The sequence below is a fragment of the Vulpes vulpes genome, chromosome 4 (genome assembly GCF_048418805.1).
Source record: "Vulpes vulpes isolate BD-2025 chromosome 4, VulVul3, whole genome shotgun sequence".
Lineage (NCBI taxonomy): Eukaryota > Metazoa > Chordata > Mammalia > Carnivora > Canidae > Vulpes > Vulpes vulpes.
In genome coordinates, this window is record NC_132783.1 from 111,774,974 (window position 1) to 111,799,992 (window position 25,019).

The 25,019-nt window shown below is 39.4% G+C and overlaps 1 protein-coding gene across 2 annotated transcripts in view; it reads left to right on the plus strand.

Moving 5' to 3' along the window:
* Window positions 1-24,686, plus strand: part of HAVCR2 (hepatitis A virus cellular receptor 2) — a 37,423-nt gene extending 12,737 nt beyond the window's left edge. Inside the window, exons 2-10 of one of the 2 annotated variants that reach the window (XM_026007958.2) lie at window positions 778-1,113; window positions 1,990-2,082; window positions 7,517-7,576; window positions 8,757-9,095; window positions 10,009-10,092; window positions 13,820-13,857; window positions 15,308-15,434; window positions 19,122-19,158; window positions 20,730-24,686. In XM_026007958.2, the coding sequence (XP_025863743.1) occupies window positions 7,522-7,576; window positions 8,757-9,095; window positions 10,009-10,092; window positions 13,820-13,857; window positions 15,308-15,434; window positions 19,122-19,158; window positions 20,730-20,889 (840 nt within the window). In that variant the 5' untranslated portion in view covers window positions 778-1,113; window positions 1,990-2,082; window positions 7,517-7,521 and the 3' untranslated portion in view covers window positions 20,890-24,686. Of the gene's footprint in view, window positions 1-777; window positions 1,114-1,989; window positions 2,087-7,516; window positions 7,577-8,756; window positions 9,096-10,008; window positions 10,093-13,819; window positions 13,858-15,307; window positions 15,435-19,121; window positions 19,159-20,729 lie in introns of both variants that reach the window. The other variant, XM_072756759.1, reaches the window with a different exon arrangement.
* Window positions 24,687-25,019: the final 333 nt, after the last annotated feature.

Sequence of the window (25,019 nt, forward strand, 5' to 3'; positions counted from 1 at the left end):
AGCATTGTTTATGATAACTGATTCAGAAGGTGCAGTGTTTATCTAAAATAGAATGAACAAATAATTTGAGGCATATCCACTCCCGGAAAAATATTCAGTAACAACAACAAACAACCAACAGGAATACACAACAGCATGAATGAATGTCCCAAATACTCTGCTGAGTGAAAGAAACAAAACACAAAAGCTTACAGGTGATATATCATTCATACGATATTCAAAAATAAGCAAAACTATTCATATAATTTTGGAATGCATACACAGGTGGTAAAAACCATAAAAAGGGCAAATGATTACTGCAAAACTTAGAATAGTGATTATTTGGAGGACAGGGGGAAGGTTTTGTGATCAGGAAGGGACACATGGGCTTGGAGTGGGTGTCAGCAGGACTTCAGGAAATTGGCAGTTTTACGTTTTGTTCTGGGTCCTGGTTACCTGACTGCTTTATAAATATTTGTACACTATGAGTTTATCTGTGCAATGTTTTGTACAGGCAACAGTTATATTTTCCACCAGACAACAGTTTAATCTTAAAGCTATATTGTGACATCATCAGGCACCATCGTCTTGGAAAAAATTAAAAAGTCCGACGGGGGCACCTGGGTGGCTCAGTGGTTGAGTGTCTGCCTTCAGCTCAGGACGTGATCCCGGGGTCTTGGGATCGAGTCCCACCTCAGGCTCCATGCGAGGATCCTGCTTCTCCCTCTGCCTGTGTCTCTGCCTCTCTCTCTGTGTCTTTCATGAATAAATAAATACAATCTTTTTTTTTTTTTTAAGTCTAACGGGACTGTGATTAGAGTCACGGAGCATCACAAGCGTTCTCACTGACAGTGAGAATGTAAACAGGAATAAGCAAGCACCTTGGAAAACTGCTCAATCACATTCTTGCAAAGTGGATGCCCATGGAGAGAGAAAAATGAGAATGTCAGTCACGGATGAAGGTGGAAAATAGTAAAAGAAAAGAGGAAAGAGACCTCACCGGATCAATGAGGAGTAGGTGCCTTGAACTGAGGAGTATGATTAGCTTCACTATCTGAACTGGGGGTGGTAAGAGACTCGTGAGCAAACAGAAGAAAGAAGAGATGCCACATTCGAGAATATGCTGGAATAGGAGTGAGTGACCACTCAGGCAGTTCCCCTCACTAGCGTGGTCTCTGCAGGAAGCAGAGGCCCTGCACTTTCAAGATGAGCCAGCAGGGAGGAGTTCCCGCAGTGACTCATACATAGCTCAACAGAATTTTTTTGATGGTAGACCCCTTTTGATTTTTCAGTTTTGTCACTGGGAGCCTAGCTGTATTACGAGGGGTATTATTTTTACAGCCCTCCCCACTTCCTCTACTCTGAAGAGGTTTGATTATATGCGCAGGGGTAGCATTAACTTCCCTTCGGAGTGGCCTGCTGGGCAAATATCGCCGTATCTCAGAATGTTGACGTCCTTGTTGGGCCTCTGTTTTCTACGCTCTGCACAGAGCTCTGGAGAGGGGTCAAAACTGCCTCTTGCGCTGGTTTGAGGGTGATCTTAATCTTACTGGCATTCATAGTTACTAAATACAAAAACTGTCTATAAACACAAAAGCTCTTTAGCATCTCCCCAGTGTGTGAAGAGCATTCGAATATATATATATTGTTGTTGTTGTTTTGTAAGAAGAACCATGCCTATTTGGAAGGGCAGGTTTTCTTTTCCCATGTCTACATCCCATCCCCTTCTGGGAAGGCATCTCTAGTGGACATTTGCTTTTGCTACCCAGAATCCATCTTTCCTCCTGAAATGCACCACGCTTTTATTTGGAGGAACCACCCTCCTTTCACTTTTAGAACACAAGATTGGGGATATGGCTCAGGCTCAAACCAATTGGTCCTTTTTGATCCTCTGGACACAGTTCAGGAATGAGTCTGTGACCAATATGGGCCTTTGAGGGGATGTGAATCACTGGGCTTGTGTGAGAGCAGCTGAAAGATGTTCTTAGTATGTGGCTGTGTATTCTGCAGGTGCAATAGAGGGACACCATGTAGAATATGAGGAAGGAGCCTGTTGTGCCCAAGATTGCGAATCCGAGAAACCACCAAGGAGCCGACACCGATGCAAGTACATGAGGGTTTATTTACAAGCTCGAGCTCTGGTCCAAGTATACTCCATACAGTAGAGCAGGGACTCGGACCCTGAAGTGGGTTACAGCTGCGTTTTTTATGGGCTGGTCTAGGGGATCTTCAGAAGGGGTGGAGGAATTTTTTCCATTCCAATATGGGGAAAAGGGTGGGGGAGTTTCTTAAGATCCCATACGGGATTCTCTGCCAAGGGCATTCTGAGCTTTATTGTCTTTCCGATACAGAATTCCCTGCCTAGGACAATCTGCAGTTTTTCCTGTAAAGTTCAGCTCTTATTCCCAGGGGCCTAAGATGGCTGTACTTGTGCTAATGCTAAATTTGAGGTGGAATGGCCTTAATTTTTCTCGGCCTCCACAGAGCCAAAATTGGAGACAGCAAGGAACCAGGTACCCGGTAACCTCATGGGGGCCATTAAGTCAAGTCGGCCTGCAGCTGAACTTTTCAATAAATGTCAGGCAATAAATTCACTTTCTAGTTTAAGCTAGTTTGAGTTGGGTTTTTTCTTAACTGCAACATAAAGACTCTAATGAGAGAAGAAGGGTTTATTGGTATAAGAACAACACTAAGATCGTGCTATGAGAGGTGGTCCATAGCAAGAGAGAAATTGATTTGTCTTGTAAATGTATCATCATTCTGAAGACCTAGAAGTTGCCTTCAGGTCTTCCCAGGATCTCTGGTTTGAGATTGCCCTCTCAGGTTGGGGCCTGGTGGGGAGGGCAATGCTGAGAGCAATCTAATGCAAATGAGTGCATGGAGATGACAAAAAAAAAAAGTAGAATAAAAATAAAAGACTTTCATCTGAGGTGGAGTCTTTGAACTGACAGTTTAATGGGGAGTATATAGATATGTTTTGTACCTTCTCCTACATCCCCTTGTGTTCATGGTGTTCCTAACTATCCATGAGTGAGACTTTCTGGTGATCTACCCACAAGAGGTACTGACATGAACATGTTCCTATATTTAGAGATGAACCCAGACAAAGATCTGAAAGGAGATCCATTATGTTGACAGTAGGATTTCATGCTACTGAGATTATGGTTTTTATTTATTTATATTCTTTTTTTCCCCAGAAATTTCTACAATGAGTATGACTTATATAATAAAAAGGTTTTTTTTTTTTAAGATTTTTATTTATTCATGAGATACAGAGAAAGAGTCTGTGACATAGGCAGAGGGAGAAGCAGTCTTCCTGCCAGGTGCCTGATGTGGGACTCGATCCCAGGGCCCCAGGATCATGACCTGAGCCAAAGTCAGATGCTCAACACTGAGCCACCCAGGTGCCCCTAAAAAAGTTTTCAAGTACTGAAAGCTTTTTTACAAGCACTTTTATCTATTTTCAAAGTTTTTATTTAAATTTCAGTTAGTTAATAGCCAGTGTAAGATTAGTTGCAGGTGATATAGTGATTCAGCACTTCCATACATCACCTGGTGCTCATCACAACAGGTGCACTCTTGTTCATCCGCATTGCCTATTTCCATCCATCCCGCTGCCCACCTCCCTTCTGGTAACCATTGGTTTGTTCTCTATAGTTAAGATTCCTTTTCTTGACTTGTCTCTCTCACACTTTCCCCCATGCTTGTTTGTTTCTTAAATTCTATGTAAAAGCACATGGTACTTGTCTTTCCTGACTGACTTATTTCTAACAAGCACCTTTGTTTTTTTGTTGTTTTGTTTTGTTTTGTTTTTGTTGAAGCTCAATTTGCCAACATATAGTATAACACCTAGTGCTTATCCCCTCAAGTGCCCTCCTTAGTGCCCATCACCCAGTTACCCCAACCCCCCACCCACCTCCCCTTCTGCAACCCTTTGTTAATTTCCCAGAGTTAGGAGTCTCTCATGGTTTGTCTCCCTCTCTAATTTTTCCCACTCAGTTCCTTACAAGCACTTTTAAAGGGAAGTCACATGGCTGGGTGCAATCTGGAAGTCAGAAGACCTAGTTCAAAATTGCTTCACTTAACTTCTTATCCTTAATATCCAAACTTAGTGCCTCCCTTTGCAAAACCTTGCGAGTAATACTACATGGAAACTAAAGTGTTATGGTTTGAGTAAGATAGGGCTTTTGATTCAAATCAAGGATATATAGGATTCCTTATGTAGTCATCTCTCCAATACCCATTCTTCTGCATCACTTCCATTGCACAAGGTAGATTCTAACTAGACTGAGTTTTTCCAGATAATCCCATCTGTATCACCCATGTTCTCCTGTCTCCTGACCTGTATAAAACTCTCTAACTTCCATTATGAATTTTGTCTAGTGGCCCTTTAGTTACCTATCACTGTAACTTCTAACTACACATAATCCTAATGCTTTCATTTGGTGCTTGGAGACTATCTTTAAGGAGTCAGATTTTTTTTTGCCACTTTTCCTGCTACTGAAGGGGAAAACCAAAAACACTGTATGTGGTATTATATGTAGCACCCCACTACATAATTGTAGCTAACATTCAACAAACATACCTTATGAAAACTCACAATACAACTTTCTTAACACAATTTAGAAATGAATTAATTACCATACATAAGACTTCTTTACCAGAAACACATTCCAGGCTCCTTTTAAGAAGCAAACTTCTATTGCATGTAATTAAAGAACCATAGGCCTCTATGGATCTTTTATGATCAACTTTACAAATAAACTGAGATGTGACGGGTCCATTTCAAGGGGATGATAACATTGTTGCTTTCACACAATGTTTTCATTCAGTGGCATCCACAGGGCTGTAATAAAGAATGAGGAAATTTTTTATGAGATGGAATGCAGAGATCTTTGGAATAGAGAGTGAAGTTTAAAAAGAAAGATGCAAGCTGATCAATGTTAGTACTCTACACACAACCAGATAACTGTGGTGGAATCTGAAGCACACAGCACCAGCTGTGAAGTACTTTTACCAAAAAGTCAAACTGAATCTAACTAAACTACTAGAGCTAAGTTTCGTTTATAGGAAACACAGAAAAGAGGAATAATTTAAATGTTACCACAAGGAAGCAGGCAAACCCAGAATGTGGAACATTCTGCAGTATAACTGGTTTGGACAACCAGTTGGTGGCAGGGGGATGGAAGGAAGATTAAGATACTTAAGTGACATATCAACCAAATGGAACACAGGGACCTTGTTTGGATCTGGATATAAACAAATGTATTGTAAAAGGGTATCTTTGAGATAATCAGGGAAAATTTGATTATGGAGTGAAGAATTAAGTGCTAAGACACATTATTAATTTGGGCATGTGTAATAATAGTATTGTGGTTAAGCAGCAGAATATCCACTTTCAAAAAGCAAAATGCACACTGAAGTCTGTAAGGGTGAAATAACATGATGTCTGGGATTTGTTTTAATATAGAAGTTGATAATTTTGAATCTGTGTGTTGGGAAGTCATACTTTTCTCTCTGCTTTTGTGTATGTCAAAATTTTTTTTATAAAACAATAAATAGAAAATACAAGGTGCAACACAGGTATACAATTTGTCTAAGAAAGGAGGAAATACAAATATATATTTTATTTTCTTGTGTTTTCATTGGGGGTATACACATGACACTTAGGAAACAGAAACCTACAGGGTGGGTGGGGGAAGTTGGTAGACTTGGAGGAGTGCGAACAAGGCTTCTTCATAAAGCTTTGATATTGCTTTAAATTTTAGCCATTTGGATGAATTATCTAAACAGGTTCTTTTGGAGAAACAAGAAATAAAAGTTAAATAAACATGAAAATGCTCAGAAACAGCCTCCTATATACAGGGAAAAAAAAAAGAAGGGGGTGAGAGTAGATTTCTAGGCTCATTTATGACTAGACTTCAATGAATTAATAAATTGTTAATATTTTATAAAGCTGTTTCCAGCAGTAACTCTAGAGATGGACAGAAAACAGAGTACTAACAATAAAAAACAAAACAGTAAAAAAAAAAAAAACAGAACACAAAATCTGAGGGCTAAAACTTTTAAGAGTATTGCTGGGGGTGAGGGGGGTGGGGGGAAGGTGGTCAGGTGGTAAACATGACCTCTGACCCCATGTTTAATCCATTCTGCCTTATTCTTGAATATTGACATTTGCTGGTTGTTATTAGTTATGTAGGCAGATATATAAAGGGCAAATATGAAGTTCATAAAACAGTTTATACTGGAAAAAATCTGAAGCTCAAGGGACTCAGTTTTCATTTGAAATGACCAATCAGGTGCCTTTGGGCAGATCAACTTCACGAGGTCTCAGTTTCCCTATCTATAAGATGAAGAAATTGACTGTGATCTCTTGAGTGACTGCTACATTTGTGATGCTATTGAAGTGCACACACTGAACGAGCTGGACATTTATATTAAATGCATTTAGTGCTAGAAAGATGAGTGTGACAAGGAAGTTCAGCAACATGGAGGAAGGCCACCATGTTTTCAAAGACTATTCAGTCTATGAGCTCATTCTTGTAAAGAACCATTGGCTTTTAAGGCTCTCAGACAAATGTCACTGTCTCAGGGCTGAGACTGTTGGGGTCTGAGATGTTACCTCTGTGATGGAGAGTGGAGCTGGAACTCAACAATTTCTGACAATTCATGCCAGAAGTTGTCTTTGGGGTGGAGAGGAGGGGACATTTTGTGTACATTAGATGAAACAGAATATTGGGGTCCCCTCTCTTCCCCTGGACAGTGGGCAAAAAGAAACATTGCAGAAAGGAATATATCTTTCCTAAGTGGAAGGGTTTGAGTCAGAGTACTAGAGCAGGGAGCTGTGCATATGTCACCTAACACAATTTCCTCATTTGATGCATTTTATAAATGAAGGAACCGAGATCCAGCAAGGTTACATGACACAGCCCAACTTGTGTTAGAACAAGGCTAAGAATTAAGCTCAGGGATGGAGTGGAAAGGACTCATAAATGTGAGGATAAAGAACATTCCATTCACTGTCGTGATCTCCAGCTCCCAGTCCAGTTCCTGACACCTAGTAGGTGCTTCATTCACATTGGTCACGTGACCAACCAACTGGCTGATCTGACTGAATGAACACATGGATGATATGTTCCTACCTTGTGTTCCCTTGTAACTAGCTGGACCCATATACCATCCATTTCACACAGAGGATTATTTCATTGGAGATATGAGGGGTCTCTCTCTATTTGCTAACAGAATTTTCTTGACTGAGAGAGACTTTTCTTTCTCTGAGTGTTGCTTCCTCTTCGTTGATACCAACGGATAAATATCAGAGACTGACAGGATGTCTGTGGTGTAGCATGACAGAGAACTGGGGTTTCCTTTGATCTAACTGTGGACTTGGCAGCAATAGAGAGGAAAGATTTGTAGTCAGATGCGCTGATGTGCTGGGCCATCAGTTGAGGGCAGTGGAGAAGATACAACTGCAAGAGCTCCCCAGTTCCACTGGAGAATTAAAACTAAACAGAGCTGTCATTTGACTTGTCTTCAGAATCCATGGTTTCACATCTTTCCTTTGACTGTGTCCTGCTGTTGCTGCTACTCCTCACAAGTAAGTCTGGGCATGGACTTTCACACTTGAATACTATAGGATAAAGATACAAGGATGGTCATTGTATTGTTTGTAATAGCAAGTTTGGAAGCAACCTAAATGTCCACCAGTGGGGGAGAAGGTAAATAAGTTGTGATAAATCCATGATGCAAACAGAGAAACTGACTACACATAGCTATGTGAAACGTCTCAAAGTCCAAAGTCAATTGAAAAAAGAAGGTGTAGGGGATCCCTGGGTGGCACAGCGGTTTGGCGCCTGCCTTTGGCCCAGGGCATGATCCTGGAGTCCCGGGATCGAGTCCCATGTCGGGCTCCCGGTGCGTGGAGCCTGCTTCTCCCTCTGCCTGGGTCTCTGCCTCTCTCTCTCCTTCTCTGTATGTGATTATAGTAAATAAATTAATTTAAAAAATTAAAAAAAAAAAAAAAAGAAAAAAGAAGGTGTAGAAGGATGCATGTATTACATTTTTATGTGTGTATGTGTGTTGCAGGCAGTGGGAATACATGAATGCTTCCTAATGTATAGACTATGGGAAGGGGATCTGGAAAATGGGAAGGAGTAGGGAGAGGGAGTATATTCTCGTATACCTTTTATACTATTTAAATGTTTTACTGTATATATGAGTGGCTTTAAATACACAAGCTTCTTACTCAGCCAATTGCTTTTATTTATTATGTGCCAAGTGCTTAAAAAAAAGAGAGATTTAGGTCAGGTTAACTGTGTTTCATTGGTGAGCAGACAACTAGCCCAGGCCAGTGAGCTGTTTTACTGGCTGACAATGACCCATTTTCTGATTATCTGTTTCCATCAGCTTTGCCCTTTGGTGTTCACAGGGCTGGACCACAATTCTCTCTTCGGGCATTGGTTCTCAAAGTGAGTTTCTGAGACCGGCCATGCCAACAGCTCCTGGGAACTTGCTAGAAATTCAAATTCTTATACCCTACCCCAGACCTATTGAATTAGGAACTCTAGCCGTTGAGCCCAGCCATGTGTGTTTAAATACATCTTCCCAGTGATTCTGATGCCACTCAAGTCTGAGAATCATTGTCATAGTGAATCATCTTCCAACCAGGACAGCAGCACTGGTTTCCCTTTTATTCTATAAGGCATTACTTGCAGTTTTCTTGAAATCCCCAACCTCATTCATCGCTTGGGTCTTGCTCTCTTTCCGTCTTTATTCAGGGTCTTCAGAAGGGGCATATGTAGCTGAAGTGGGTCAGAATGCTGATCTTCCCTGCACCTACTCTCCAACCACTTCTGAGAATCTTGTGCCTATCTGCTGGGGCAAGGGATCCTGTCCTGTGTTTGAATGTCATAATACGGTGCTCAGCACAGATGGAAGGAACTTGAAATATCAGACATCCAACAGATACCGGCTAATGAGGAATTTCCACAAAGGAGATGTGTCCTTGACTATAGAGAATGTGACTCTAGCTGACAGTGGGACCTATTGCTGCCGGATCCAATTCCCAGGCCTAATGAATGATAAAAAGTCAAACCTGGAGTTGGTCATCAAACCGGGTGAGTGGACGTTTGCATTCCTTCTTGGATAAAATCACCTGCAGGTAATATTAAATATACTAACCGGTAGTACTTCTGATCTCCCCAATTACAGCCCTGAGGGTGGGTCTCTGAGACCTAAAGTTTAACAGGCTCCACCAGCAATGCCCAGCCACTTTTAATTCCCTTCACCTATTTTAAAACCATCGTCAGGATCTATAGAGTGGGAGGAAAAGTCAAGATTGGTGGTTTGAGAACCTGACTACTCATTAGAATCACCTGGAAAACTTTTTAAAACCCATAGTTCCTTGGTCCGCACCCTTGAACCAGATACATTGGCATCCTAGCAGGTAGAGCCTGAGCACTGGGATTTTATATAGTCTACCTTAAATGATTCTTTCCCCCCCTTCCCTGTATGGCCAAGATTGAGAACCACTTGATTGTGTCCCTGTGGGGTAGGGAGGAGTAGGGTGCCTATGCTCACATATTTTGGGATTTATAGAGCATATAGTGTGTGGCTGATGGAGTTGAGTTCAAATCCAACTTTGCCTCTTACCTATCTGTGTAATCTTCGGCAAGTTATTTAAACTCTGTAAACTCCTCTTCTATGACGTATGGTAATACCTATCACAGAAGCCAGAAGCCACTGGAAGGATTTTATGAGGTCTTTATGAAAAACATTTAGCGTGGCCATTTGAGTGGCTGTTAGTTCTATTATGAACAATGAGACTGTGGCAATGATGACTGTAACACACCTATAACCAACATTTTAAGAGTGTCATACACTCTCAAGGAAGGAATCTGGGTAGATTTGGCAGTTGGGCAGGTGCTTCCCTTCATTTGTTGCACTTCAGATTTTTTTCTGCTTTGATTCCCTGGAACAAGTTCTCTGCTCTTAGAGGAGACTCATTCTTATGTTGGTTTCTGATATTAGCCAAGGTCATCGCTACTTGGACTCCATGGAGAGACTTCACTGCACCCTTTCCACTGATGCTCACCACCAAGGGACATGGCTCAGGTAATTACACAGGAGGTGTAGCAGCAAGACTTCAGGTGTTTTTAGAGTTTGGGGGATTTTGAATATGGGAAAGGGATGAGAAAAATGTTTGAGTGGAGGCATGAATGTCCCTGTGCACATGAGATAGTGTGTGGGGGCGGGGGGTAATGGGCCCAAACCTGTGCTGGGAAAAGGAACCCTGAGCTAAGATTCAGAATTAGTCACAAGTAGCCCTGTGACCTGGGCTGAAACCTTTCATTTCCCTGGATCTCTGCTTCTTGTTTGTTCAAGGAGAGGGTTCACAGACTTTGGATTTTGTAACCTGGTAAAATTCCCACCCCATCCAAAAACAAGAGTTCTGGTGATCTACATATTTTGCCAAATAAGAAAAAAAATTCTAATGCCATTATTGTGTTAAAAAAAGAAATGTTTTTAAATTAAATAAATTTAGTCTTAATGAAAAACTCGTTACATTGCCATTATTTTCTAATTGACTCCCAGACTGGGGATGTCTTTGTCACGAACTGGCTCCAGTCCCTATTTGGTGTTGGATTAGATGATTTCAAGGATCTCTTTTAACTGGAATGAAGCCCAGCATCTTCAATTCTAGCCTGAGAAGAAGCAGCTACATTCTTTGAGTAATTCAGCAGGACTTTTCCATGTTGCTCTGGAAGAGAAAATAGGGTCAAAATAGCAGACCACAAAAAAAAATAAAATAAAAAACAAACAAACAAAAAAAACAACAAAATAGCAGACCACAGGTCACACTGAGCAGGGAGATTAATCTTAGATGGCTCCTGTCAGATTCCTGGTCCCTCTTATACTCTGAGGGGTGTAGTCTAACATTCAGGAAGATGAGGGTAATAACAGGTACGTCCCATATCTTAATCTCCTAAGTCCCACTTTATGAGATTTAAATAAGAAACGGTGTCTCCAGTGCTTAGCCCAGTATTTGATTATAGTATGTACTCATTACATGTTGGTTATCATCTTTAACATTACCAGTAAGACCTGGAGGCAGAATGAGATTGTGTTTAAGTATGTCAGCAACAGGGTTCCATTATCTTCATACTAGCTTTATAGGTCAAAGCAAAATTGCTCAAACTCTTTGAGGCTCAATTCCCTTACTTCTACATTGGGGGTAATCCCAGTACCTATTGCATACCATTATTATAAAAATTGAGTGTGGTAATGTATGTAAAGGGCTCATAGTACCTAGCCCACAGAAAGCACTCCAGTATTAGTTATTATTGAAAGTATTAACTTCAGCTCTCTAATGGTTTCATCTTTGGTGATCCTTTAGTGATTGGTAGCCAGCCAACATCTCTTATGCGATTAATGAAGAAATTAAATGTGGTAGAACCAGATGACAATCCACATTGTGGCTTAATCAAGTCATACCACATGTTTATTATATGAGCACATTCCCATCCTGTGCTCCAATGTTCTTTACAGTGTCACAGCCAAATGGGCATTCACTGAATGCTCACACACCTTCCTCATGAGGCATTTCCTCAGAGTTGTCCATATCAAAAACAGCTGCTTTTCCCTTTAGTTTTTATCTGTTGGTTCCTTCCCTCTTGAGCAACAAAGATGGGGTCAGCTCTTGCATTTGGCAAAGTACCTACAGTCTCTGAGCTTTTCAAAGGACTCTGAGAAAATATTGGAGCAAAAAGGCAACAGTTCCAAAACAGGAAAATGAAATGAAAAATTAAAATTATTATTTAATGGCCTGTCTATAATATGTAACATTATGTCAATTACTTCCCTGTAGGTCAACTTGTATGTAGTTATACAAACCTTTCCTTTAATGTAGAATGTGGGTACATTTAGTATGTTTGCTATAAAGTGGAGTGGAGCCTTAACAAGTAAAAGTTCCAAGGGTCTTGGAAGCTCCTAAACATATCTTGAACACAAAACAGTGCAATGTCTCTTCCACCCGAAGGCAGCAGGACTAGGTCATGGTGAGTCCTTAGCTCTGGAGGTAGACTGGGTTTGAATCTCAGGTTTGCCAATTACTCGTTGTGAGATCTTAAGCAAAGCACCTCTCTGAGACTCAGGTTCTTCATCTGAAAAATAGAAAAATAATAGTACCTACGTATTGTGGTGAAGATTAAAAGATATTATGCAAATAAAGTGCTAAGCACCATGTCTGGCAGGTAATATGTACTAGATGGTAAACTATAGATTTATATATTTTTAAAACCATCACATCCCACCCCACTGCCACCTCCACTTCAACCGAGTCTTGGTTTCTTTAGGAAAACCAATGCAGATTTTTCTTACTGTCCCACTCACCTGGTTGATAGCTATCTATGTGAAGTTAAGCTGTGATAATCAATAAAATAGAGCACTGTTGGGTTATTTTCACTGTTAATTGAATTTTTTTTTAAAGGAGAAGTCAGTCTTACCATTTAGACCAAGAAAAATAATTTTAGGGAAGCAGAAACTGGGTATATATTAGAAAATCTTATGTGAGGTTAAGATTCAGTGTTTACTTAGCAGTTCCACCAATGTGGTTTTTCTACTTCAAATTCCTTTTAGGCATTAAAAAGAGCAAAGGTAAGTGGAAGATAATCTCTCTTTTTTTTAAAAATATTTTTAGGCTGATAATATTAAAATTTTAATATTAAAATCATGGTTTGTTAAATCAGGAGTTCTTTATGAAAGGATTTAGATTTTTAGGCTTCCAGAAAGTGGCCATGACATTTAAGAAGTTTCAAAGCCTCTTACTCAGCCAGAGAAATGAGTAGACATCTTTAATTTTCCCAAAGCTGACAATCTATTGATTTTTAGAATGTAGAGTCTGTGAGGTCAGGGCCTGTGCCCATACCGTTTGTGGATCTGCACCGCATGCCTGGCATGGAGTAGGATTGTTGACATGTTCATCAAGTGGCTAGACAGATGAACAAATAAATGGATGAAAAGGAAAGAAGGGGAGCTGGCAAGTAGGTAATATGACCGCTTGATAGTGACAGTATTGAGGTGAAGGTTGTTGAAGGCAGCTCAGATAGGAGTTTATATTTGAAGCTATGCACACCTAAACCAGAAGGCCATTTCAGTTATTCACTAAGCTGTGTGACCTTAGTAAGTCCCTTCACTTTTGAATTCTCAGCTTCTTCATCTGTGTGACAAGGCTAACAATACTCACTTCAGAATAATTGTTTTGAATGCTAAATGAGATATTTTACTCAAAGAATTTAGCACAATATCTGCTCATGGTAAATTATAGCCATGGTTGTATTACTTTCATTTTTAGGCAACTAAATACCCTGTCTCCCTCTTAATGAGTAAATGGTAAACTTTTCCAAGAAAATTAACTTTTGTTATCTTTCAAAGTCTAATTACAATATAATGCCTGCTTGAGTATAATTAATGTTGTTGGAATTTTGCAGCCCCACTGGGGCCCTGTGGACACAATGAACCATATATTCAACATAGGTCTTTCTTACAGAGGTCTCCTCATCATGGAACTTAAGTAGTCCGGTTCGTTATTTGGTTAAAAAAATATGGTCACCCTAAAATTGATTTGCAAGTGTTAAGAAAATTTTGTTAGTCTCACAATTAATCCTTGTGAAGAGTATATATTGAATTAATTACAAATAGGACTCTAGGTATCTTTACGACTTTTTTGAAAAGTCAGACCTGTTCGGGCGCCAAAAAAAAAAAAAAAAAAAAAAAAAAGAAAAGTCAGATAACAGAAAACATTCTTGATTGTTCTATTGGTTATTTTTTCTCTTTATGGCAGAGACACAGACACTGGTGGCCCTCCATGATAAACAAACTGTAAGTGACTGTGTGTGTGCGTGTGTGCATGTTTGTGTGTGCGCGTGCGTGCACTCATGCACTAACCTCATGCTCAATTTAGAGAAAAGAAAGTTCAGCTTTAGTCTTCCTTCTTGTTTGCTCTCTGCTAGGGGGAAAATGCCTTAATCTCCCTTAGCCTCAGAGCCCTTGGCTGTAATATGTTGATGATGACAGTTCTAATTGCATAGGTCTATTGTAATGCATATAAAGTGACTGGCACATAGTAAGTGCTGGAGAACCAAAACCAAGAAGCACTACCCTCTTGTCTCTTTTCTCGTATTTCACAACTGTATGCCACTGTGGAGGTTTCAGAGACCCTCTAGCTCCTTAGAGTATATTTATTCTCATTTCTATGGCAACTTTAATAAGAAAGATTGTTTAAATTTATTTATGTATGACAAGACTCCAGTCAGGAATATTTTAACCCAAGAATTTATATGTCCAATTATACATAAATCAATATTTTAATTAATCACAAATTTAGTATCTCCCACCTTGTCAGAGTAAAAGGGAATCCCCTAGATAGCAAGCTTTAGTAGCAACTTAAAATTCTTTGGGGATGTATCCAGGAGTCTGCACTCATTTGACTAAGTCCCCTACTTGTGTATTCACAACTGAGGCTTAGCACTTTGTTCCTCCCCCTCTTCCTGAACAAAGACTGACTCTTAAGTGCCTCTGTATGTTTGTAGTATTTAATGCACAGTATCTTGCATATAGAACTCCTGCTGTAAATGTTTATTGAATAAATGGAAGATTCGATTTCTTTGACTTGTTTTAGAAGTGTTGACTATTATTGCTTTTAAAGGGGGAACATAGACTAAGATTTTGGAAGCAGAAGCATTTTCTCTGTTAAAAAATTCAACTGATTAGAGCAATAGCCATAATACTTATCACTGCTTAAGCATTTATTATATACAAGCCCCTGTGCCAAGCATTTTACATCTCTTGTCACTTAATTTTCCCAAGAACTCTGCACAATGGTGGCAGAGCTGGGATTTGAACCCAGGATTGTCTGGCTGCAAAGGCTGGCTCTTAAATCACTGTCTTTCTGTGAAGGTGGGGGTTTCTCTACCAGACACAAGTTTAGACCACTCTGAAACTCCCCGGAACACCAGGAGACCTTGAATGAAGGGAGTTCCATTCTAAAGCCCATTTTTATTTGGAGAGGAGATTTTATTGGTAAGACTCCTGTGCCCCCACAGCATAGAAGTGGCATATTTTATTCCCTACTAACTCTGAAAGAGTATGCTCATCCCTTTCTTTGGGTGGTTTGAGGCTTGCCTGGAAGGAGACAGATCATGAGTAGTCTCAAGGTCCCTGCACTCCTGTGGTGCTGTTAAGGGGATGGTCTGATGCACAAGTCATGAGACTTGCTGACCACACAACTGATCTCTGGCCACTTGCTACAATTCTGTTTCTGTTTCCATAGCAAATTCCCACATTGGCTAATGAGTTAGAAGATGCTGGTGCGATCACCAGACTAGGCGTCTACATTGGAGCAGGGATCTCCGCTGGGCTGGCTCTCATTTTTATTATTGGTGCTTTAATTCTCACATGTAAGTTGGTTGGTGTTGCTTCTCTCTCCCTCCGATAAGGAAGTGTAAATATAGGAGTCAACACAAACCTAGATATAAGTTTATATTTGTACCTGAAGGTGATTACACTGAATACTCTGTGTCCTCCCAAACCTACCAAAAATAATAGCTAATTTTTACTCAGCAAATACCATGTAAAACGCAGGCATTGTGCTAAATGTTTTATGTACATTTTATCATCACTATCTTATGCAGTAGGTAGTATTTATCACCATTTTATAATGTAGGAAAAGTGAAGCTAAGAGAGAGAGTAAGCCTCTTCCCCATAAAAGGCAAAGCTGGAATTCAAACCCAGGCAGGCTGATTCTAGCACCTAGTCTCTTGCCTTTTGCTAAGAACACAAACTTCTTTAATTCATGAATTAGGTTTATTGGGAAGTACAGCAACAAAATTTCTTTCTGTGCATTGTCCTAACTCATCTGCTCCTCAGGCACAAGTCTTTAGAGAGGGTGGCAAATCCTTTTACCAATGGGTCATGGGCCAGGATTGAAACATTTTTTTTGTTCCTTCATGGCACTCAACAGACACATTGTTTTCTAAGTTATTTTTATTTTAAAAATCTTCATAAGGTATGATTTATATACTATAGCTGCATATTTAAAGTATGTTCAACTTGATGAACTTCCATAGATCACATTCAGGAAACTATCACTACAATCAAGACCCAAACATTGCCATCACCCCAGAAGTCTCACACACTGTTTTGTGATATACTCTCTTCCCTTTGAGGGCAGAGGCCAAGGCCTTATACTGCAGCTTAGTACATTCTAGCAGCCTTTCCTACTAATACTTAAACATGGACTGTATATCAGATGACCAGCTGTCCCAGATTTGCTCAGGACTGACAGGTTTCCTAGGATGTGGGATACCAGTGCTAAAACTGGGATAGTGAAGGGAAAACCAGGATGAATTGGTCACCCTAGTTGTGTGGCTTAAAGCTGATGAGTGTCTTAAGTGCATTAAATCCTCATAACTATTCTTCTGAGAGAAATGTTTTTATTATTCTAAGTTACCAAGTGGAGAATGAGCATGCTGCCCAACGTCATACAGTTAGTTGATTAGATATGGGTTTGAAGACAAGACTCTCCTCTTCTTCACCATTATACTGTTCTGCCATTATTGTAAATGGATTGTTCAAAGAAAGAAGCTACCCCATCCACACTTACTGGGTTTACTGTCAGGCAGGGGAATTCGTGAACTGATCACATGAATGTAAAGTCTACAGGTTGATGAAGAGCAATAACATTCACTCCTTTTTGAGTTCTGTCATGGCCTGGATATTAGGGGCCATTCTAGTTTGTGTAAAGAGGTTTGAAGTGAGGTTTCATAAGGAATGAGAGAAGTCTAGCACTTTGTACCTACAGCTATATTACTCCAAAAACATGGCTACTTAGAAGAACAGATGGGAAAGTCCTGTTTGATTTGCAATCTTTTCTCTAGTAGGGAGAAAAATCTTTTTTTTTTTTTTTTTTTTTTTTTTCTGGAGAAAAGTCTTTTTTTTTTTTTTTTCTGGAGAAAAAATCTTAAAAAGCAAGGTGACAGGATTTGAAGTTATGACATCAAAGCCATTAACTGGCAGCAATATGACCAGCAATCCTATATCTTTCTAGTGCACTCAGCATCCATACCTCAGAACTACCCAAACCTCCCTCATTTCTCACTCATCTGATGAAGTATCAAAGACCTGTTCCATCTCCTTTGCCTTAGTCAAGACTTCATTCTTCCTTTTACCCCTTTCCCTAGAATCATCTACCTCTCTCTTTCTATTTATTATTTTTCATTAGCATAAAAATATGTTCTAACTCACACATTGCTTGTTAACTACTCTCATTTCTCTGTTTTCTTTCACAGGCAAATTTCTCAGATGAGTTTTCCTACTTTGTATCTCCTGAACTCTTTAACCCATCCTCTAGCTTCTACATCTGAAGCACCGAGGAAATAGTTTTAGTCAAGATCACCAACGACCTCATTTTCTAAATCCAGTAGACACTTCTGTCTTCATTGTAATCAATCTTTCAGCAATATTTAACCAGATTGACTCTTCATTGTAATCAATCTTTCAGCAATATTTAACCAGATTGACTCTCACTCATTCTATAAGATGTTCCTTCTCTGGGCTTCTAGAACATCATTCTCCTACTTTATTGGCCTTTTCATCATTTTTGTTATTTCCTTTTCAGCTTGAATTTTAGATGTTGATATTCCTCAGGGCTGGCCCTTTCCCTTTCTCTACACCTTCTAAGTGATAATCTATATTTTCATAGACTTAAATGTCACCCTTAATTTTCCGCTCCAACTCGGAGTGTTTGTACAGTTGCTTCCTCTACTTCACTGTCTCCCACATTTAACATGTTCAAAATGGAGGTCTAGAGTCTATATTTGACCTTCCCAGAACACAACTTCTGCCTCTCTGGTCTTCCCCATCATAGCTTTTCACTATCATCCATCTAGTTGCTTAAGCCAGAAAGCCAGAGGCCATCCTTGAATCCTGTTTCCATCCTTGAATCCTGTTTCCTCCTAATACAAAATCCAATTTCAGATCCTGCAGACTTTCTCCAAAATATATGTAAAAACCATTCATTATTCTGCATCTCTCTTGGTTATCACCTTACTCTGATCTGAGGCATCATGATCTCTACTTACCTTTTCATTTTTTTTATACTTTGTTTTAATCTATTTTTTTTTTATATCTCCTTTTAATCTATTCCCTCGAGTGGTCTAGTTGCTATGTGGGGAAAAATTCAATCAGTTCTCATATTTCTGCTCTCCAATTATTTCTGATAGGTCTTAGAGTAAAATCCAAAATCTTGATTATGACTTAAAAGGCACTTTGGAGCTAGCCCCAGCCTACATCTCAGACCTTGTCTTGGGCTACTCTCTTATTTCAGTCATACTTTCAGTTGCAGGAACTCACCACCATCTTTACCAGGGGTTCTCTCTGCCTGAATTCTCCCCCTGGCTCTTCACTTGGTGACACATTCTCTTTTTACAGAACTGAGCTTAAAGTTCACCTCTTCTGAGAGTTTTTTCCTGACTACCTTCTCAATCATCTGTTCTAATACATTGTTGGTTTCACAATAAGAAACTATTATTTTAAATACCTCCCTCAGGGGCACCTGGGTGGCTCAGTCATTAAGCAAATGCCACAGAGTCCTGGGATCCAGCCCCTCACTGGCTCCCTCCTCAGAGGGGAATCTGCTTCTCCCTTTCTCTCTGCACCCCCTCACCCCTGCTTGTCCCCTCTCTGTCTTGCTTACACACTCTCTCTCAAATAAATAAATAAATAAATAAATAAATAAATAAATATTTAAAAAAAAATGCCTCCCTCACTAGAACATAAGTTTTAAGAAGTCCGGCTCACAATTCACTTTTGTATCCGTAGTGCCCAGCATGCTACCAGACACATAGTAGATGCTTCATATATTTGCTGAATGTAAGGGATGCATTTTTATTACTTACTAGCATAGTTCATGTAATGAATCAAGATATACACTGATAGTTTGATTTAATACAATCCAAAGGGAAACCAGATTTCCCTAAACAATCCTTGCCTCCAGAGTTCATTTTATTTCTTATTTCATTTGTTTTATGAGACCTTTTTTTTAATGAGAGCATTTTTAATTGACTTTTCTTCTACCTTTTACCTAGGGTATTCATATAGCAAAGAGAAGTTACAGAATTCAAGGTAAGAATAATGGATGGGGTAGGAGAAGGTGTGAATCTTAGAGGCCCCTACTATAATATGGCTTTGCTTTTAGAAGTCCTGCCCTAGGTTTTAAACTTATACTTCTTTTTACCTTAGGCTTACTTAGATTAATGCAATGCCAATTAAACACACTCCTCTGTTTTACTTTCTGATTTCTCTAGCTTTATTTCTTAAAGTACAGAACTCATCTTGCTATTAATAGGAAATGCTTATTTGTATATCAATACTTTTTTTTACAATGAACTGACCCTTCCAGAAATTGAGCTACATTTAGGCTCGAGGCTGGGCATTGGGTTACAAAAAGTGAGCAAGAAATCCAGATCTACTCTCAAGGGCTTTTATAGCTCAGCCCAGGCATTCTTAACTTGGGTGCCTATAAGAATCACCTAGGGCACTTGAACATATTATTGCCAATGCCAGAGCACATAAATCAGAATCTTTGAGGACGTGAACCAAGCAAAGGTGTTTGTCTAAACTTTTCTAGGTGATTCTATGTGGCAACAGGGTTGAGATCTACTGGTCTATTATATTGCAATCTTGTTGCCACTTTAGTATGTCTATCCCCTGATAAGGCATGTGATGCTTAGTAGTTAAATATCTGATGATTGAGTGATTGAGTGCAAAAACACCCCTTATAGCAGCCCTATGAAACAGAATGCTTATTATTCCCATTTTATAGATGAGAATACTGAGACACAAAGTTTACTAACATCCTCCAAGGGATTTTTGTGTATTTCTAACTGCAGCATTTCTTGCTTCCTAGAACAGTGTATAACACACTAAATATTTCTTGATTAAGTGAATGAAAAAAGAAACAATGAACCACCCAATATACTCAAGGTCATGGCTGGTAAAAGACAGAGACAGAATTCAAACTCAAGTCTGATCAGATCCATAACATACTCATGTTTTTTTTTTTTTCTTTTTGAAATTGCTCAAGCCCACAGAAGAACTGAAGTAACAGTACAAGAAACAATAGAACCCTTCAACAAAACTCATGATTTAACATTTTGACATACTTGTTTGGTCTGTTTCTCTGTTTATATACAGAGGTTTTTCTTGGCCTATTTGTAAGGACATTTCAGGCATCTGGACATTTCAATTTGTCCCTTCTTATAATACAATGTCATTTTTATACTTAAGAAAATTAAGATGGGGCCCCTGGGTGGCTCAGTAGGTTAAGAGTCTGCCTTGGGCTCAAGTCATTATCCCGGGGTCCTGGGATAGAGGCCAGCATGGGGCTCCCTGCTCAGCAGGGAGTCTACTTCTCCCTCTGCTTACTGCTCCTCCTGCTTGTGTTCTCTCTCTCTGTCAAACAAATAAAAATCTTTAAAAAAAAAAAAAAAGGAAAATTAAGATGAATTCAAATCTCCTCAATTGTTCCACAAATTATTTATTTGCTGTTTTATGGTCTTTTCCTCCTAGTCAGGACCTGATCAAGGATCATGTACTACATTTGTTTGTGGTCTCTTCAGCCAAGCCTGTTCTTTTAACTCTATTCTGTGCTGCCCAGGAGATGCTTTACGCAACTGCAACATTTATTTCCACAGCCTCGTCACTTTGGCCAACCCCTCTCCCTTGGGGTTAGCAAATACGGGAGCAGAAGGAATGCGCTCACAGGAAAACATCTACATCATTGAGGAGAACATATATGAAATGGAAGATCCCTATGAATACTACTGCTATGTCAACAGTGAGCAGCAATCCTGACAACTCGGAGGTCTAACCCTCTAAATGCCACCAGATCCTACTACATCATTTTTGAGTGTGGTGCATCATCTTTGAAAACTATGAAATGTGTCAGCTGATTGGTTTTAGAGGCTCTGTCCACAGCCACTGAACAGAGTTTTTATATTTTCTGAAGATAATTAGCTCCTGTAGGGAGGAAAAAATGTTGTGCCCTGCACTGTACTTAGGCATAACAGCACCTCTGTCTTTCAGCCACTAGGGCCACCCAACTCAGAGACTGCTAATTGGGGCATTAGAGCTCAAATGGGTTCTTACATGGAGTAGGAATTCTTAATATATGGTCCCTGAAATTCTAGGAAAATCAGTCACACAATGTATCCACAAAGCTCCTGAAAATATAGAGAAAATTATGTGTTGAGATATGTGCATGTCTTTTTGGGACAGAAAGTCGAAAGGGACCACTGGTTTTCAGAGATCTGTGACCTATAAAAATAAGCTACTGGAGGAGGAGTAGTTGATCTTGAATGTTCTCTCTGAGTCTCAAGACTTCTACTTCTCTGAATTTTGATTCTTTAACAGTAAATGCCACTGCAGAGCTCTGCCTTGACAGTTAGGTAAACTGCCCAGCAAGTTCTGTGATGTGGCAGGAGCTCCTAGAGAAAAAGGAAGCGTGCTCTTGATGTGTTGCCAAGTTTTGCCCGGGGCACACTCTCAACAGGAAATATCTCCAAGCAACTTCTCCATTCATGGAGAGAACTGGAGCTCTGTTTTTCACAGAAGAAGAAGTGGTGACTGGGACACAAATTCTGGTGGAAAGAAGGCAAAGGGCTCCAGCAATCTCTGTTATCAGCATCCAGTCCTTTTACAGAAAGCCTGAAGCTTCAATTTCAAGGTGGTGGTGACTTGATTTGTCTTGCTTATTTGTTGCTTGCCCAGTGCCTGACACAGCTCTCAAACACCATAGAAATTTACTAAATATCTTGGAGTGAAAAAACATAAGGAGAAAGGTAGGCTTCTGGAAAGCCTTTTCTGTTGCAGAGCTTAGATAGAGCTCTTCTTAGAGAATACATAGATAACTTCTAAGCTCCCATATCTGCTCTTACCTAGTTCAAAGTGATGTTTATTTCTTGCCTCATCCCCTAGTTCAGGTCTTTGGAAGTCTGTTACAGCCTCTTGTCTGTGTCCCCCTTCCTTTTTTCTTGTTTTCTCTTCTCTCTCTCTTTCTCTTTTTGGAGAGGTGCAGAAAGAGAGGGAGAGAGAGAATCCTAAGCAGTCTCCATGCCCAGCATGTAGGCTGATGTGGGGCTTGATCTCACAACCCTGATCTCAATTACTCAATTACAATTTTTGTAATAAAAAACTGATTTAAGTGAGTTGGACACTTAACCGAGTTAGCCACCCAGGTGCCCCTATGTCCCCCTTCCTGTTGAGCCTTCTCAGCATATAAAGAATCAATAATAAAAATCTGTTTGAGAACTGCCCCTCTCCAGGTAATAACCAACTGCTACCATGCTGTATGCAGAAAATGTTGGTCACCACGGATGTAGGCAGCTTGTTTGTTTCTAGGAGTCTTTCTGGCAGTCTTGTGTGAGTTATAATGTTCTGGCTGCATTTAGATAGTTGGGAAGTACTGGTGTTGTACTGGAAGCTATATAAGGGAGATTATTTTGCAAAATTATAGGTAGCAGCTCTCATACAAGATGAAAAATTGTGTTTTAAAGTTATGAAATTCTAGAGGGAAGGGACTTCAGAACATCTTGAGCCCAGCTCAATGGTTTCCCCCACAGAGATTCTCATTCTACAAAGATATTTAAACAAGGGTAATGTATACAGGATGATCATTGCAACCATGTTTGTGAAAGACTTATTTCATCAACGGGAGCATAGTTGATTATTGTGATGTCAACATGCTGGTGTAGTTAAAAGGAATTAAGTGGTTTCATCATTGAGCTAATTCAATGAATTAGTTTTGCTAATTCAATGAATATTTGAGTGTCTACTATGTGCCAGGTGCTCTGGTGCTGAGACCATAGAGAGAGACCAAATACACATATCCTTGAACCCCACAGAACCTGTAGTTGATCTGATGGTAAGGAGGATCCGTTCCATTCATCCAGTCAGTGAGCATTTATTGGCACCTTTGTTCTATACAGTGTTCTAGTCCCTAGAAATACAGCAGTGACAGAAGTAGACAAAATCCCTACTCTCGTGGAGCTTATATAATTTGTCAAAGGAGAATGTTATACTGTTAACAAAAGAAATATAAAAATTTGGAACGGTGTATGTAGTTGATGCAATTTTTTCATTTTCCTTAAAAAAAATCTGGAAGAGTATTACAAAATTAATATGGCTACCCCATAGGGGCCAATGGTCATGAGACAGGATTCTGCTTTGTCTTTTTATGTGCTTTTATGATTGTTTGAGTAATTTCTTTTGTAATAAAAAACTGATTTAAGCATTATAGGAATATTTTCCTGCCTGCCTTCCTCATCATAGAAAGAAATAAAGACTAGAATAAGTTAGTTTCAAGGTCAAGGCTGCCATTAAGCCAGGACTGGAATCCTGGTTTTCAGAGTAGGATCTACTCTAGGTCAATTATCTGGAAGGGGGATGTTGGCAGAAAGGGGAACATTAACCCTGCAAAGCTACTACAAAGAGCCCAGGAGATACATGGTAACTTAATTAAAAACGGTGTAATAAGACTGAATGTGTGGCTTGCTCTTAGGATTTTTCCTCCCAAACTCTCCTGTGGGGAGACCCACAGGACAAGAAGGGGCTCCCTGGCCTTTTTGAACTGCAAAGGTAAGGTCTTACCATGTTATGTTTGCATATCACTTCTAGATTTGGAATTTCCTAGACAGAAGTTCCAAGCAGTCCAATCCCCCATTAGTTGATTTTTGGGTATCCCCTCATGCCTCTTCTTATTTAAACTTAATTCTCATTTTGGGGCACTGGGTGGCTCTGTTGCATGATCCTGGGGTCCTGGAATCAAGTCCCTCATCAGGCTCCCCGCAGGGAGCCTGCTTCTCCCTCTGCCTGTGTCTCTGCCTCTCTCTGGGTCTCTCATCAATAAATAAAAAAATTTTTAAAAAATTCTCATTTAAATATAAATTCAAAAAATTAAACTGAACACAATTTTGTCTCCAGTTTCTATTCAGAAAGTCTGGATCTTTTCGGAGATAAGTATAGATAGATGCCCTAGAGCAGCAATTTTTAAGATTTTTTTCCACCATCTTTTTCTGGGACTCAGTTGGGAAGTGGAGGAAAAAAAGGGGCACCTGGATCATTTGGTTGAAAGGTTCTCAAGCCTGAAGAGAGCTCAGATTTTAGTCCATTTTCAGTGGAAAATCTGTGCCGAGAAGCAGTATGAGTCAGAAATGTTTCAGGCTTGTAGATCCTCTGTGTCTTTTTTTTTTTTTTTCAGTAATGGTGACTATAATTAGGTCATTCCAAGTCACTCATTTACTCATAGCAGTGATAATCTTTTGTGAATTCTTGTTCAAATTCCTTCTGCTTATGGTGTGAGTCCTTTTCCAGAGAAACCAGTGAATTGAGTTGTTTTTTTTTTAATGATTATTTAAGCTATTCATGTGTGGTGATAGTGGGACATCTGTTTAAATGTGCACATTATTTTAATGTAATTGTTCTGTGGGTGGGTCACTTTTGGAAAATATTTCAATATAGTTTATACTCTATACTTATAACCTGCTTTGTGATAAGTTGATACCTTGTCCTTTGTAATTTCTACATTTTGTGTTGATACTTTTTCACTCATTTTGAATGTATTTCACGTAAAATAGAAATATTTTATACTCTAATGCAGCGTTTACCTTCTTTTGGTCAGTTCTGAAATATCCATAATCTATACATCTGTATCTAATTTATTTTAAATTTCACTTGCTGTTTCACTTACCATTACTGATCAATTGTATGCTGAATTTCCTTCTCGTTCAGAAAACACATCAGGGGGAAGGTTGTTTCCCACAGTTTTGTTATATTGTAACAAATAGACTATATACTTTAGTATATATAGCTATATTGTAATATAGATTTTTAAAATTCATTTCTTTATCCTAAAGTTCACCACTAGGTCTTAGCAAAAATCTCTTGACCTTAGAATTGGCTGAATCTGAAGGTTAAAGTAGGGATCC